Source organism: Prionailurus bengalensis, chromosome A1 (genome assembly GCF_016509475.1).
Source record: "Prionailurus bengalensis isolate Pbe53 chromosome A1, Fcat_Pben_1.1_paternal_pri, whole genome shotgun sequence".
Lineage (NCBI taxonomy): Eukaryota > Metazoa > Chordata > Mammalia > Carnivora > Felidae > Prionailurus > Prionailurus bengalensis.
The window spans coordinates 101,867,964-101,883,980 of record NC_057343.1 but is presented as its reverse complement, the minus strand read 5'-3'; the positions used below and the strand labels follow the sequence as shown (position 1 = coordinate 101,883,980).

At 43.3% G+C, this 16,017-nt stretch overlaps 1 protein-coding gene across 1 annotated transcript in view; it reads right to left on the bottom strand.

Annotated features, from left to right (window-relative positions):
* Positions 1 to 373: 373 nt before the first annotated feature.
* PRDM6 (PR/SET domain 6) overlaps positions 374 to 16,017 on the bottom strand; it is a 105,862-nt gene continuing 90,218 nt past the window's right edge. Inside the window, exons 7-8 of the mRNA XM_043586312.1 lie at positions 9,121 to 9,297; positions 374 to 1,386 (exon numbers count right to left, since the gene is read on the bottom strand). Coding sequence (XP_043442247.1) covers positions 1,272 to 1,386; positions 9,121 to 9,297 — 292 coding nt within the window. The 3' untranslated portion in view covers positions 374 to 1,271. The remainder of the gene's footprint in view (positions 1,387 to 9,120; positions 9,298 to 16,017) is intronic.

Here is a 16,017-nt window from a genome sequence, read left to right as displayed (position 1 = left end):
GGGTGAAATTATGTACACCATCTTTGCTCTTCCAACAGATTACCGATGAGAGAAGAGTATTATCAAGGGCCAGAGGAGATGAACAGGTAATTCCAACTGATAAAAAGAGCTGTTCTTGTGCGGTCTGTTCTAATCACAACCCTATCCCCGGTTCCTCCACTCACTGCTTCCTGGTCTGGGCTATTTTCCCTTATTTTTGCAGCAACGCTCCCCTGACACTCAGGAGTGAGGAAAGGGGTCTCCCGGGCTTCCTCTACTGGAGGGAAGAAGACAAAACTACCTCAGAGAGCGCCGACAATGGGGCCGGGCACCCTTTCTGCTCACGTATTCAACACTTTCATAGACACAATGAAAAAAATTCCTGGAAGCCTAATACCTTATGTTTCGGCTTCGTACCGAAGAACTTTATTTTTTGTTTTTGTGGTTTTTTTTTTTTTTTTAAGCTAAAATGTTATTGAAAACAAAATCTTCTCCACTAGCTGCTTCGGAACGATATACTGTATTATGAAGCTCTGTACATTTTAAATGTTTCTGAGATCTTGACAAGACAAAGTAAGTTCCCCACTTTTTTGTTTTTCCCCCTTCAATCTTGAAACCGAACCGTTTTCTTCTTTTTCAAGGCTCCTCTGCCTCAAGGTCAGGCTGCCGGGTGGACGGATGGACGGAAGGAGTGGCGTAAAAAGGGCCTTGGAAACAAGCGTGGAAAACACAGACACGGGCCACCCGCGGGGCTGACGGTGGCAATGAGTTAGCGGAGGCTCTGGCTTCTGGTTGTGCGGTCCTGCTGGGGTGGCCAAATCGGGCCACGCAAACCCCAACGGCAGGAAGGAGGGCTGTACAATGTGGGTCCCCTTGAATCATGCTACTAAAAAAAAAAAAAAAAAGGTGCAACGAGAAAGAAGTCCCTGTGCATTCTTAGTCACAAGTGTGAGCCGAAGAACCCACACGATTCCTCCCTTTGGTATTAAATTACAGTTTAAAAAAGCTTTTTAGAAACAAAGCAAATACATGGGAGGACTGGAAACGTGAACCGTCCCAGGTTGTGGTCCACTGAAACAAGTCTCATCCCTAGTCATAAATAAATAATCTCTTTCCTGGTCTGACTTCCACGCCAGGATCAATATCTCTTTAACATCTTACTTATTTTATTACTGCTTTTGGTTTTCTGGGACTGATTGAAAGTTGCTCAGAGGAAATCTTTGGTTTTGCTTAAGTGTCCATGACATTTAATCATGACTTTGCTTGCAGTTTAATTCCAACCAGTCAATCAGTTAATCCACTTCAATTGATTCTGGGCTCTCAGTTATTGGCTTGCACTCATTGGGCATCCGCTGGTGCCGGCTCAGCTGCGTGGCCTGCGTGAAGCTCCGTTCACACCTCTCGCACCTGGTGGAGGCAAGAGAGAAAATTGAGACCGGGGAGCGGGGGCCTGCAGGGTGATGGGCTTCCTCTCATCCTGCCTAATGAGAACAGACACTCCAAAGTGGCTTCAGATTTTACCGGCTCAAGAGGTTTAATTGGTGGCTCCTTCCAAGGCCTGGATGCCCGGGACGGGACAAAGCCCGTCTGATGCAGAACAGAGGGATCTGTCAATAGGCAGGGGGAAGGTGATTTCTCCAGAGAGCCCTGTCCTGCTGCAGCTCTGATCACTGTCAGTTCAAATAGATAAAGAACAAAAAGAGATTTTTAGGAGTGAGCCATCAAAGCAGCAGCTTGTCTGCAGTTTTCTGCTCCGTAACCCCAAAGAGAAATTGATGACAAATAGAATTTCACCTGCTGCTAATTTAAAATCGGGGATTCTACTCCCCTCGGCGTAGCGGCCAAAGATCCCGTGTCACCTCCGAACATGGGGTGTGGAGGAAGCACTACAATAGTCCGCGGCGACCGCAGGGGGTGGGTGTGGGTGGTTGTTTCTGTGCAGAAGTATCACAGTGTGAGCAAACTCAGGGCGAGAAGAAGGTTTGCGGGTGGGATGGGAGACAGAAAAATTCAGGATCGACTCGTGTTTGTGTGGCTCAAGAGGCTCGGCCCTCTAGAAGGTACAATAGAAAGAAGGTAACTGTGGGTCATAGTGAGGAGTCAGTGTGTCTGATGAGGAGCAAAGTGGCATCCTGCTCCAAGAGTATCTCCTGGCTTTAATGTTAAAAAATAAAACAAAATAGTTTTAAAAGTAGATTGTAACCTAGAGACCCTGAGCTCAACCCACCTCCTATGCAACACACTGACTACCTTGATGGCCACTCAATCTATATAAACCTCTCTCTCTCTCTCTCTCTCTCTCTCTCTCTCTCTCTCTCTCACACACACACACTCACACACACACACACACACTCACACACACACACACACACACACACACACACACACCTCTCCAATGGTGGTCTCTAGTTTCTCTGTGGTGGTTGCTATTCCTGGCTGGGGTCTATGACTATACACACACGCAAACTCTAGCAGCAAGCTGGGCATAGACAGTGATTTCCTGTCACCACTCTGCATGCACGGGCTGCCTGGAGCACTGGCCGAGCACCCATTAGGGCACAGCGGCTACCACAGCCATCCCCTCAGTGTCTTCTTCTCAATCATTTGAAGGAAAGGCTGTTCAGAAGAGCTGCAGACAGTCGTCCCTCCTTCTCTTTCTAAATTCTTTAATGCTTATTTTTGAGAGAGACAGAGGGACAGTGTGAGCGGGGGAGGGGCAGAGAGAGAGGGAGGCACAGAATCCCAAGCAGGCTCCAGGCGCTGAGCTGTCAGCACAGAGCCTGAAGTCGGGCTTGAACCCACGAACCGTGAGATCATGACCTTGGCAGAAGTGGGACGCTCAACTGACTGAGCCACCCAGGCACCCTGACTGCTGTCCCTCTCTTAACTAATGCAGTCACTGGTCTCAGGTCCCTGCATGACTGGATTGTGGCAAAGCTCTCAAGACAAAGCCCTCACTGCTCCATCATATGCCATGTGCCCCATTATCTGGGGGACAGTCCTCTCTTCTTTTTATTAGTATGTTATATACAAAGTAACTAGCCACAGAGATAATTACCATAAATAAATAAATAAATAAATAAATAAATAAATAAATAAATAAAACATATCCATCCACTTTGGGGATTCTTGTATATTTTTTAACGCTGGGAGCCTGGGACTTGACCATCACGCTTGGATTTTTCAGGGCTCCTGTTCCATCTGAACGTGTCAGGGTGAAGAAGTTGTGTTTCTTTGATTGTCTTCCGGGGAATATTTTTAGCAGCCCGTTCCACTGTTAAAAACTGCACTGTGATCTTGACAAATGTATAATGTCAGCTTTAATGTATCAGACCTATCAGCTCAATGAAAATAACTCAGAAGTATTGATCAGCTAATGATTTTTGGTGTATTCATTAGCGTCCACGGTTAGCTCATCCTCTCTGCGGGGCTCCCGAAGGGCTGGTGACATGTTATCGCATTGCTGATCGTTTATTAGAGAACCGATCAGTTACTGGATCAGCGTGTCAGAATATACTACCTTTCACGGCTGACCAACTTTCAAATTATTATATTCCTTTTTAAAAAAAAAAATTCTGAAGCTTCAGAATCCATTTCAAAGCCAACTGTTTGAAAATTACAAGGAAAGACCGTGTACCTGGGTCACACTTCTGCACCTCTAACCTTGTATATGAGAAGATAAAGAATTCACAAGTGAGAAGGTTAGTGCTTCATATAAGGCACAAGTGTACATCTAAACGTAATAATTAACTATCCAGGCTGGACGGAAACATTAAGAGGAGAATTACATTACTCTCAAGCGTGTGCCTAACTGGCCTCCTAGATACTTACTCTCTCGAAATAACTTGTTGTAAAAGAAAATCTAAGTCTGTCTATAGGACTCCCAAGATTCTCACTGAGAAATCATCTTGGGGCACCTGGGTGCCTTAGTCGGTTGAGCATCTGACTCTTGATTTCGGCTTAGGTCATGATGCCAGGGTTGTGAGATTGAGCCCTAAGTCAGGCTCTGTGCTAAGCATGAAGCCTGCTTGAGATTCTCTCTCTCTCCCCGCCCCCCTTCCCAGCTTGCACATACTCTCTCTCTAAAAGAAAATAAAGTGAAATGAAATGAAATGAAATGAAATAAAATAAAATAAAATAAAATAAAATAAAATAAAATAAAATAAAATAAAATAAAATAAAATAAAATAAAAGTAAAACAAAATAAAGTAAAATGAAACAAAATAAAATAAAATAAATCATCTCTACTGCCATCTGCTCCAAGTGTGAATGAAAATACATGCAGATATGTGTATCGGTGTGGGTTGGTTCCTTACCAAATGAGGAAATGAAGGCAATCGGATACAGAAATAATCTTTTAAATAAGGAATGAGCCTCCATTTTACATTCATCACCTTTAATTTTAGAAAAAATCCATTCACAAGTTATTTTCATAGTTTAATGAAACTCATCAGAAGGACTCCATGTAAATACCTGGGTTCTGGCAAGTCAAAGCCAGACTTCATCCGTGTTGGCATGTAATTAACCCTGAACTATATCACAGATGGGAGACCGGGTACCTCTAACCCTGGACTTCATCGAGCGCAGCAGAAAAAGTAGCAAAGCACGATGGGGGTAATGAGCTGGGAGCAAAGAAATGCTCTTGCCCACACGTCTTCCTCACTATGCTGATGTCACAGCCACGAAAGGAACACTGCGCGAACGATGATGTGGAAAGTCATCCAAATATTCCAGCACAGAGAAACCCCCAATTTTCTATGAATATGGGTATCTTAGTTATATTTGATTTCCTTTTAGTTCGGAAATCATTCTTTACTTAATCTGATAGGTGACTGGATTACAGGTACAGGGAGCCTAACCATGACCACCTGACAGTGACAGAGGCCAAAATGAGGTCAAGTTCTGTTACACAGAATGGAAGCTCCAAGAAGCTCTCTTTCGTGCCTCTACAGACTGTCACCAAACGCTTGTTGGATTGGACCGAACTGCACAGGGCTTGTACATACGATGTGCTCAATGCATATTTACTGATGTGCTCTTTTTATTTGCTCTGCTGCATGAATCTTGTTAAAATATTAGATGATCTTTGGAATATCCTTTTTTTTTTTTAATGTATATACTGAGCCAATCTGTCTTTCCTTGAGGCAAAAACGTACGGATGAGTATTTTTCCCCTGCTTCTAACAGACATGAACAGAAGAACCTTTCCTGTGGGAAGTTTTGGTCTTCCCAGACTCCAAAGCTGGGCATCAAGCAGTTCACATGGGGTCCTCCAGGCAGAGCTAAGCAGCCCCGCCCCCCTAAAATCTTCAGAGATTATGGTTAATGGTTAATGTTTAGTAATAGAGAAGGAAAAAGGAGTCCTTACTATAAAGTAGTTTTAGATGCCAATTCACTTCCTTCCTTCTTTCCTCTTTTCACTAAAGAGCTTGGCAAATGCTGTTAAATGAAATGATGCCTTGCTTTTGCTCCTTACTGTCCATGACTTCCAGTGTCACCGTACAAACTGAAAGCCAAGACCTTCATCATGCTCCTTTGATAGGTATTTTTTTCCTATGGGCTCTTTTACTTTAGAAGTTCTACGTAGATACCCAAGTTGGCTGCCAACAGGCCCACGATCTACCTGCAGCTTGAGGGGTGGAGTATTTCAGTGGGCTCTCAGCCAATCAGATTTCAAGGCAAATCCTACACTGAGACTCTGATCTCTTAACGCCATATCTTCTCCAGCCTTCTTTGGACAGCAATAATCTTGATCTGCCTAAACCCACATCCCAGCAGATTTCAGAACTTGGAAAGGGCTCTCCCCTGTCATGGCAGGCTCCTGAAAATTCTGTGAAAGCCTCCGGGGCCCTGGGCGGGTGGGACAATTTGGAGACTGAGCCACTGGAGGCATCTAGGTGCAAGTTGCTCAAGACATACAGTTTAGGATTCTGCAGCTTTACGAGGTTCTTTTCCTTCTTTGTAACGTTGTTTAAGCCAATACCCATTAGGTGAAGTAGTAAAATTAACTGTTGAGGTGAAATCCGTTTTTATTGACTAATCTGCAACAAAGGTTTTTTTGAATGTTTGTTTTATGAGCTTGTAAAAGAGTATCTTCATAATATTTACAAATGTCCGTGGGATGGATATCTGTGGGCAATGGTGAGAAGCTTCCCAAAACTCCCTTGGGATAGTTCAATCCAGAACGATCTGATTGTACACACTGAAGGATTTAGTTTTCCATTTCCTAGAAGATGTTTAAGTCTTGCACTATTAAAAACAGCATACACTCAGTTCTCCCCTGGGAATATATATTTGATAAACTAAAAACACACACACACACACACACACACACACACACACACACACCAAAAAAAAAAACAAAACTACCCAACCATACATATAGCATGTAGCCATCATCCCAATAAGAGTAAAGGCAGAATGAACTAAAACACACACACAGAATCTAATCCAACCAATTCTCATGCTTTTCTTAATTCGTTTTCCAGATGAAATTACGTGATGGTCACAAAAACACACTTTTGGAAAGATAAATGATACAATTATTAAAGCCCCTCAAATATTAACCTGATGAATTCAAAGTAAGTTAAAATGGCAACGCTATTGGAAACATGACAAAAACAGGATGTTAGAGAAAAAAAAATTGAGTTGGAGTCAACGAGGTTACACATAAGTAACACCTTAACATTAATAGAAATCTATTTCGCATTTTGACCCTGAAACCTCTTCAATTAATTACTAAAATCTATTTACACAGCAACAAGATAAAAATCAATCTGATTCCTGGCACCGTGTCTGTCCGGCTGCCCTCTCTAATGTAAGGGGCCAGAAGGATCGTCAATCCTACGTCTTTCCTTTTGCAAAGCTCTCTTGCTCGAAGGCCCTGGAAATGTGCTGCCGTCATCTTCCACATCCAGGGCAGTGATGAAGCCAGAACGTGCTAACCCTCTGAGGGGTCAGGACTGAGGGCAAGGAAAGAGTACACCAAACTCTAGAACCTGTGCTAACCACCGGCCCTGAGGGGATATTAGAAGAAAAGAGGTCCATTTGGGCGATCACAGCCCTAGAGGGTCCAGCTTGGCCAGGGCAATGCAGGCTTGACTTCAGATCTCTTCCTATCCCCCTTAGCCAGATGCTTTTGCACAGTCAACAAGCTACACCTATGTACACAGACAACAATTAAAACTATTTTTACTACCAATATATATCATAAATTAAACCAGGATGAAAATGAGTTAAGGATGATGAATAAAGGTAACTAATTCATGGGAGGTAAGCAAAGACGACCATCTTTGATGAGTCCTCCCTCCGATGGCAGACACCAAGGCAGGCAGGACCCGGGCCAGCAGGACTGTGCCACCCTGAGACAAGTTCACCCTCGGCTTGAGCACCATGGCAATGACATCCCATGCCAATAGGTCCAAATGGAAAATTATGGGTAATGAGAGCCTACAAGACTCCTTGGCTGAGATTGAGCAAGATTCATCTCTTATTGCCTCAATTATTTCCCTTCTGGCTTGAACTTGTCCTAAAGAAAATGAACAGGCTGTACGTCTAAGTCCTTTTAATCCTCCTTCTTAACCACCGAAAGCCAGTACGGCAAATGAGTAGAGACAGAGAGGGATGAGCAGCAGAGTTCATCACAAAGACAGGAGAAGTTGCTTAGAGACAACTGACCAGACCAAGTCCAATGTGCTAGTCCACACTCCCAAGCCTTTCCACCTACTTGGGCTGCCAGAAATACCTCTTTCCTTTGTCTATCTGGAAAACTATTCATCCTTCAAGACGTATCTTCAACATCATCTCTCCCAGACAGGATTGACTCCTCCATTTCTGTGCTATCCTATGGCACAGAATATATATATATATATATATATATATATATATATATATATATATATATATATATATATAATATATATATATATATATTATTTTCCTGCCCTTCACTTTTGCAGTCTTTACCCTATGTTATCATACTTGTTTATGAACTGGGCTTCCCCCATAAATTATGTGGTCTTCAAAGACCGGGAAGTGGAGATGCATTCACCTTTGTATCTTCCGCGACTAGGTGGGTGCCTAGTACAAAAGAAGAAATTCAGTAGGTATGTGCTGAATGAATGAATACATACATGGATAAATGAACGACTGAACGAGTGAGTGAACCAACAGGTCACCTCGCATGATTCAGATGTCCACTGTTTTCATGACTGTGCCGTATCTAGAAACAGTCTTTCACTCAGATGCTCTTACCTTGCCAAAGCCCTCGGAATTCATTCTCACCTCTTCCCACATTGCCTGAATCCTCAAGAATTCAGACATGCCCAGTATGTGGTTCTGTTTTGTTTTGTTTCACCAATATCGTAATTCTAAGATCCAAAGAACACACTGGAAAGGCCACAGGTTGGCCACTGTCACGGAGTCAAACCACTTTAACAGATGGGGAAGAGGAGGAAATAGTTCACCAGAATCCTAAAACGTTCAAGTTCCCCAAGAGATCACTATTTAAATGTCCTAAACTGGGGTCACCTCACCCACAGTCATAAACTTGCTGGTGGCCAAAAGGGGACACTGTAGGGGCTCTCCGCTTAAATTCTAGAAGCACAGACCCTCAGGAACTAGAATCTCTTTTTTTTTTAATGTTTATTTTTGAGAGAAAGAGAGACAGAGTGTGAGCGGGGGAGGGGCAGAGAGAGAGAAAGACACAGAATCTGAAAAGGCTCCAGGCTCTGGGCTGTCAGCACAGAGCCAGACGCAGGGCTCAAACCCACGAACCGCGTGATCATGGCCTGAGATGAAGTCGGACGCTCAACCCACTGAGCCACCCAGGCTCCCCTAGGAACTAGAATCTTAAAATGACCTACTCCTTCTCCCTTATTTTACTGATGAGAGAGCAGACCCAGAAAAGATCATCTTGTGTCCATGGTCGCACAGCTTGTGCCAGGATCAGGGTATAGGCTTCCGGACATCGTTCTTTTAATGCCAACCACCAAACAAGGAAGTCCTCTCGGAGCCTGGATGCTCACCTTCCAAAACCTTCTCCACCCGCTGGCTGAGCTGAGCGGCACCGTGCCAGCTGGTCTGCTGGGTCTTGGAAAAGGCTAGGAGGAAAGGGGGGGGTGAAGGGTCAGGCTCTACTCACTTGAAGGGCTTTTCTCCAGTGTGGGTTCGGATGTGGTTGTTGAGGGTGGTGGCCCCGGCGAAGGCACGACCGCAGTAGCCGCACTTGAAGGGCCGGTCACTGGAGTGAGTGACCACGTGGTTCCTCAGCTCTGATGGTTGTGAAAAGGACTGCGAGCAGTGACCACACTGGTAAGGTCTGAAACAAATAAAGAGACTGCCTGGTCATCACTGTCTGTGTCAAGTCGGCAAAAATCAGCGTCACGAGGCAAGGGCCTTAACTTTCCACTGACATTTTCTCTGTTTTTAAAACCGCACCCAAGGCTTTGGCGGCTGGGTCCCCAAGACCGCGCCTGTGGCCCTGGGAACACAATTCACAGAGCTTCTGAGACACATCAGTATTCCCAAACGAATATTCCTTGCGGGTATCAACCATCCCGTTTCAAGAACCCTCGCTTTCTTGTTTTTATCCCCACCCGAGGCAACTATTAGGGCGCTCTGGGGAGCACGGACAGTACGGGCGTGATTAAGCAGGAACGTTACCAGAGAAGATAAGGAATTGTCTCTCATGATTCCGTGACACTTTTAACTTTTCAAAGTGCTTTACGGACAATTACGTAGTTTAATCTTTACAATAATCCTCAGGGGCAGGGAAAGCAGCTGTTACTATCTCTGTCGGTTCAGAAAACTGAGGACCAACTGTCCTCAGGGGAAATAAACTCTCGATGCCAAGGTCACCGCAGGGTGTTAGGACTTCATTCTGAGGTAAATATGCAGAGAAGTGGGCAAGTTTCTTGTGTGTTTCAATAAATACGCAACTGCCTTGGGGTCTACAACGTAGACATTTGATAGTGTGTCAACACCGGTGTGCACCCCAATTTGTCTGTGACAAAAGTCCTGACTGGTACTTACTCTTTACACCCACACACCCCACACACATACACTAATATTTATCCATTGTGGGTCATCTTCTTAAACTTTAGCTCTCCAGTTTAATCCGTGGCAAGCAACGATTTAGAGCAGCACAGAAATGACGGGATGTCCCTGTGTCTGCAGAGGGAGGACGGTGATGGGAAAGCCAATGGAAGGAAGTTGTGACAAATACCTGATAATTAGCGAGATTATCAGAGAACATTCTTTCCAGTTCACGAGAAGTAAATCGATTTGGGGTTTTCATAAAAGACATTAGACTTCTGTCTGCTCTACCAGAGTTCTGCTGCTTACTTAAGCAGAGGCCGGTGAGTGATAGAAACCCTGGGGAGTTCTCCCCACTCACAAAACTAGTTCTCATCCTTCTTTGATGGAACTCTAATTTATCAAAATTTTTGTGAGGAAAATTAATAATCTGTCATGAGCGATATTAACAGCACTCATGAAGCCCTGCTTTGTGGCCCAGACGTTTCTGGCTGCATTTAGAAAGCCAATGGCAAAAGCAGATTTAATTGCTCTAGCTTTCACAAATGCGTAGGCTCCAAAGACCAGAAACCAAGACGAAGGACGAGGAGACAATGGCGAGCGAGCATGTAAAACAATTCAATTAAGTGCAAAATAAAGTGTACCCTCTCATTTGTCAAGTGAAGTGCTTAATTGTGGCTACTTGCCTCACTGAACACAAATACTATTATTTTACCAGGCTTCAGCACGCTGAGCACTGATTGTAGAATTTTTTAGCTTGATTAATAGTCCAGGATTGGTCAATAACTCAATACTATACAATTTTAATTACTTACATTTAGAAATCTATTTAACTGCTCTCAAACAAGTTTCAAAAAATACATATAAGCGTCCTTGGTAAAGGAGTTTATCAATCTTGATAAATTGCACGTGCACTTTATTACAATTATTAAATATTGCTTTGAAAGCCATTAACATGATATGTAAATGCAAACATCTGCCTGCCAAGTCTGTTCTTTATAGTAACCGTTAACCTTAAAGTGTTCCTCAAGAAATCATTCTCTCAGGAGTGAACTTTTTACACTATTGAAGATTATAAACAAAATAATTTATTAATATATGCTATATCCACTGACAATTGATTTTTCTAATAGTGAAGGGACCATTAACAGTTATTAGCCTCTGGTTATCTATTTTTAATAGCTATCACAATAAACAATAAGCCACTAAATAAAGCCAATTAATCTTTTCTTTTCTTTTTTTTTCTAACTCTGCTGTCAAAAGTTGGGGTGATTTATTTCCCATAGTCAGGAGTCAATCCATCCTTTTTATGTTAATAGTCACAGTCGCGAAGATTTACACACCAAAGAGCGGAAATGACCATGGGGAGGCTTATCCTGAAGTCTATTATCAAGGTAATACCAAGGAAAGACAAAGAGAATTCTAACATCCATTTTGCCCAATACTATGGCCTGAGAGGCATTTGCTAGGTGTCCAGTGACCTAAGGCACAACTTTAAAAACTTCGTGGAATTTAGCTTGACTTCATGGAAGGGTCTGCACGACAAGCAAAGCAGCACCGGCGAGTCCTGCTTCAGCCCCTAGCCTGAGTCAGCTGTGAGACTTTGGTAAGTCCACTTCCTCATGGTTTCCTCGTCTCTCCGCTAAGAGGGACGTAGTGATTTACCTGCTCTCTAGCCTCCCATCATGCTCTGGTCCTGCTTCCAGATAATCAACCAACATGTGCAGCCTGAGAATCTGTCCCAAGACACAGCCCCCCAAGACGTAGCATCAACAACATGACCTCCATCTTGTATTGTGTGCACCAGCCAGTTCCCTGCACGGACAGCCTTCCATGGTTTTGTGAGTATACATACTAATTAGAATACGACCCATTTAATCTTATTTGGTAAACAGTTGAGAAGTCAGGGCAACAAGAAAACCCAGGACCAAGATGGAGAACCAAACCTTACTTGAACTGATCTCAAGAAACAAAGCAATATCCCTTCGTTCTTAGATATCCTGAAGAGTAAGATTTTATACCCCACGCTTACAGTCACCTCTGCAGAAGCTGACTTTATGTAGAGTTCAGAACTAGAATGTGAACTCGACTTGCCACTATAATAACAGATTGCCTCTCTCAGCCTAGAAATTTACAGGAAGTTAGCCTTCAGAAAGTCTGGGAGTTACATAGCAAGTAGACAAGATTCCTTCTTTTCCTGGATTTTCACTATTTCCCACAAAAAAAGTATGAATGAAAGGAAAAGATTCAAAAGTGATTTTAACATTGACTGCATCAAAGGGTTTCACCTAAGGATGTAGGCATACATTCAAAACGGAATGATATCTCCAAGTCCAAGGGTAGGCCTTCGAAAACATGACCACCGCTATGGAATCTTCTTTGGAACAACTGGCCAGAGGAATTAAGGCTCACAGTTTACAACGGAAGTGATTTGAGGGCACAGGATTCATTGCTGTTACTCTGCTTTTTATTCTGATAACTAACATTCTCATAAACGTGTCAAGGTGCGGCCAAAAGGTTAGGCTTCCTGTCCTAAACCTGCAGATCCAATCGATTTCAACTCCAAAGTTCTTTCTCCCTACGATGTGTCCTACTGGCAGGAGCATGGAAGGACTAACATCATCAAGCACCGCATTTAGCTCCCCTCTTCACAGGATCTTAGGTGACTGAACAGCTAAATGTGAATATACTTTCTAAGAAAGCTCCCCCCACATCATCATACACAGACACCATTTCGTTATTCTGAAAATATACGCAACAAGCATTCCTCACAAAGTGATGACGTTTCACAACCAGAAGAAGCTTATGGCTTTTTTTTTTTTTAACTACTGGAGACATCTAGCACTGTTGTCCGATCGTGGAAATGTTATCTACACTGTCCAACATGGGAGCCATGAGCCACCTGGAGCTGTTCAGCTCCTGAAATGTGATTAGGGTGACTGAGAACTAGACACACTATTTTACCCCATTTTGATTACTTCAAACTTAAATAGTCTCGTGAGTTTCAACGTAGAAATATCAAAGCCTCATGAAAAACCAGAGTATGGTGCCCCATACGCAGTGACAAACTAACTAAAAACCAGGGGCACCTGGGTGGCTCAGGAGTTGACCATGTGACTTCAGCTCAGGTCATGATCTCCCAGTTCTAGAGTCTGAGCCCCACATCAGGCTTGCTGCTGTCACCCTGTCAGCACAGAGTCTCCTTCCAATCCTCCTTCCTCCCCGCTCCGCCCCTCCCCTACTGTGCTCTCCCCAAAATAAACAAATATTAACAACAAAAAAAGTAACTAAAAGCCAGACAAAGCCTGGGTCAAGTTAGTTAGCATCTATCGATGCTGGTACACATTTAAACAGAAAGCAAGCAAAAAGACAAATTTTGTACATCCCCTGGCATTCTCTGTAACTGGCAACAACTACACCAAAGATTACCCCAGTAAAATGTGCAATTCATTTACTTGGGGTCTGTAATCGGTTTTGTGTACACAAAGAAAAAGGATGAAGCACTTAACAAAATTAAGTGTGGTTTGGTTTAAAATATTAATCCTTTGATTTTTTTCTTTCATGGCATGAAAGCCTCCAGGACAAAACTTGCTCAGCTGGGGCCACGTTCTCTCCTTGCCCCACGTCAGTCTGCCCACGTGTACATCTTCCAGAACTTCAAAGGGAGTGCTACTTAGGTCACTGCTGGCCATGCGGAGTGAGAAGCAAATGCAGCTGTATGTAAGAAGGAAAAGATTGCAGGAAAGCGGTGAAAGTACAGAGCCAAAAGAACCTGGAGAACACGAAACCCTAAAAGAACAGAAGCTTCGCATTTGGGGGCAGGGGGACAGTGGAACACAAGAACATGGGCACACTGAAAACAAACGATCACGGTGATGGATCATCTCCAGGCTCCTCCCACCAAAGAGCACCTTCTAGGGTTACTTTCCCCTCTGGTACCACCACATCCAGTTACAAACAATGATACTCAAAACGACACAAATGTGAGCAGCTGATGGTACACCTGGGAGGCTAAAAGGCAAACGTGCCACCAAAAAAAACCCAAAACAAAACCCAAGGAGAAAAGAAAAAGGAGGCAACATAAAGATAAGCATTAGAAAGATACTTTCTGCAGACAAAAAAAGACGACAGGTTCATCAAAAAATAATCCACTGAGATTGAAGGCTTTGCTTACCCCTTTCTGGAGCCCCCCCAGTGGGACTGTTGAGGGTTTCTGCAGCAGAAAAACAGAAGAGAAAAGGGATTTCTAACTCCTGGTTCAAGCAAAAGGGATTTCAGCTGCCCTGGCCTAGGTCATAAGCTAATGCAAAACCCCTAGTGTTTATGAAGTTCCTAAATAAACCCTTGGGGCGTGTAGATGCCAACAGCTTCTTCCTTTTGAATCCACTCAGGGCAAAGAAAAAGTTAGTAGCCTGGGAAAAAGGAAGACAAGAATTGGGAGTCTGTTTGCAAAGTATTAACAGAACGGAATCGAGAAATAACACTTCCGTGGCCCCAGGACCCCCACGGATGTGTTTTGATCTTGAGTGCTAGTTCTTACCTGGCTAGGGCAAATGGAATTTATTTCTGCATTTAGTGTAAACAGCGTGGTCATGAAAAAGGGCGATCTGGCAACTCTAAGCGTCCCCGGATCTTTTTCCTTTATATCAAGGCAGAGACTTTTTGATGGTCTCTTCCATGGAAAAGCTCACGGATATAGACACACAAAGTCTCTTTTGATGAAGGTTCAGATGGGTTGGGTTTCATGGCCAAATATTCAGTCCGTTGAGTGAAAAATCTTTTGGACCTCGGATTCTGGGGCCTGTTTCAAATTTGGACGTGTTTGAAACTCTAACCTGTTTACCTTCTGACTTTGTCTTCGATGTCTTTTTTGCCCCTGGTTTTCTAGCACAATTTTCCTATCAAAATAAAAGCGTGTGCGTTTTTCAAAGCGAGGGGAAATGGTGTCTGACCGGCAGGTACCAAGCTTTATCACTGTATACGGCTGAATGGCCACCAACTGCCAAAGATGGAAAGCCAACTGATTTATGGAGTCAATAACTGAAGAAAATATGTACACTCAGCAGCTGTAAGTCTGAAAATAAGTCATGGAAAATAAGAGAAAAAGCTCCAAATTTCGCAACCGTCATACACAAATGTGATACTGAAAGTGAGTTCTTCCTCTTTCTTGGCAATTCACTCATGTGGTTAAGAATTATAGAGAGTATCTTCGACTTCCAAACTTGCTGGTGCAAAGACCGCATTCTAGATTCTAGAACTGAAAAGAGCTATTCCAGTACTATAGGCAAAAAGCAAATCAGGTGCCTAAAACAAGTGCATCAAAGCGAGTGGGTATCTTCCCCAATTTTGCCCGTATCTCCCATAATCAATTCGGATACGATGGAGTAATTTAAGCACTGCCTCATCGTTACTAAGAAACCACGAACTTGATTACTTTGCCTATGAAGGGCCTAATTTTTTTGAAGTCCTAATTCTTAAATTCAACTTATTCGTGAATGATGGTGACTATGTCTGAACAGAGAGCAAAGACAGGGAAGAGAGAAGTACCCGCTGCTTGAGTCATCTGATCCCACCCTGGCTATGTACCTGGATACCAAGCACCCATCACTGTGCATCATCTGGGAAGGCCTGGCCACACCACACCTGGGCATCTGAGTCAAAGAAGCCCAGCCATGTCTAGCACAGAATGGAAAACTCAAGCCATGTGGATTTCTGCCAGTAACTCTCAATTAACTTTAAATCAGCGCTCACCCAACAACCCCTCCTGCACATGTATTTGGTGTATCTAAGTTTTCTGAATTTATCAGGTGTTTTTCTGACAGCTTACATAGATGTTTTACAAATCATGACAGTATTATTTGATGGGACAGACTTCACAGGGACTTAAACCATAATATGCATATGGTTTTCCTAGTGTAACTGGGGTCGGACAAAATAGTCTGTTTCAGTATCCATTTACTGTAACATATTCTTATTGCTTTATGTGATATTCAGCATGAAATCA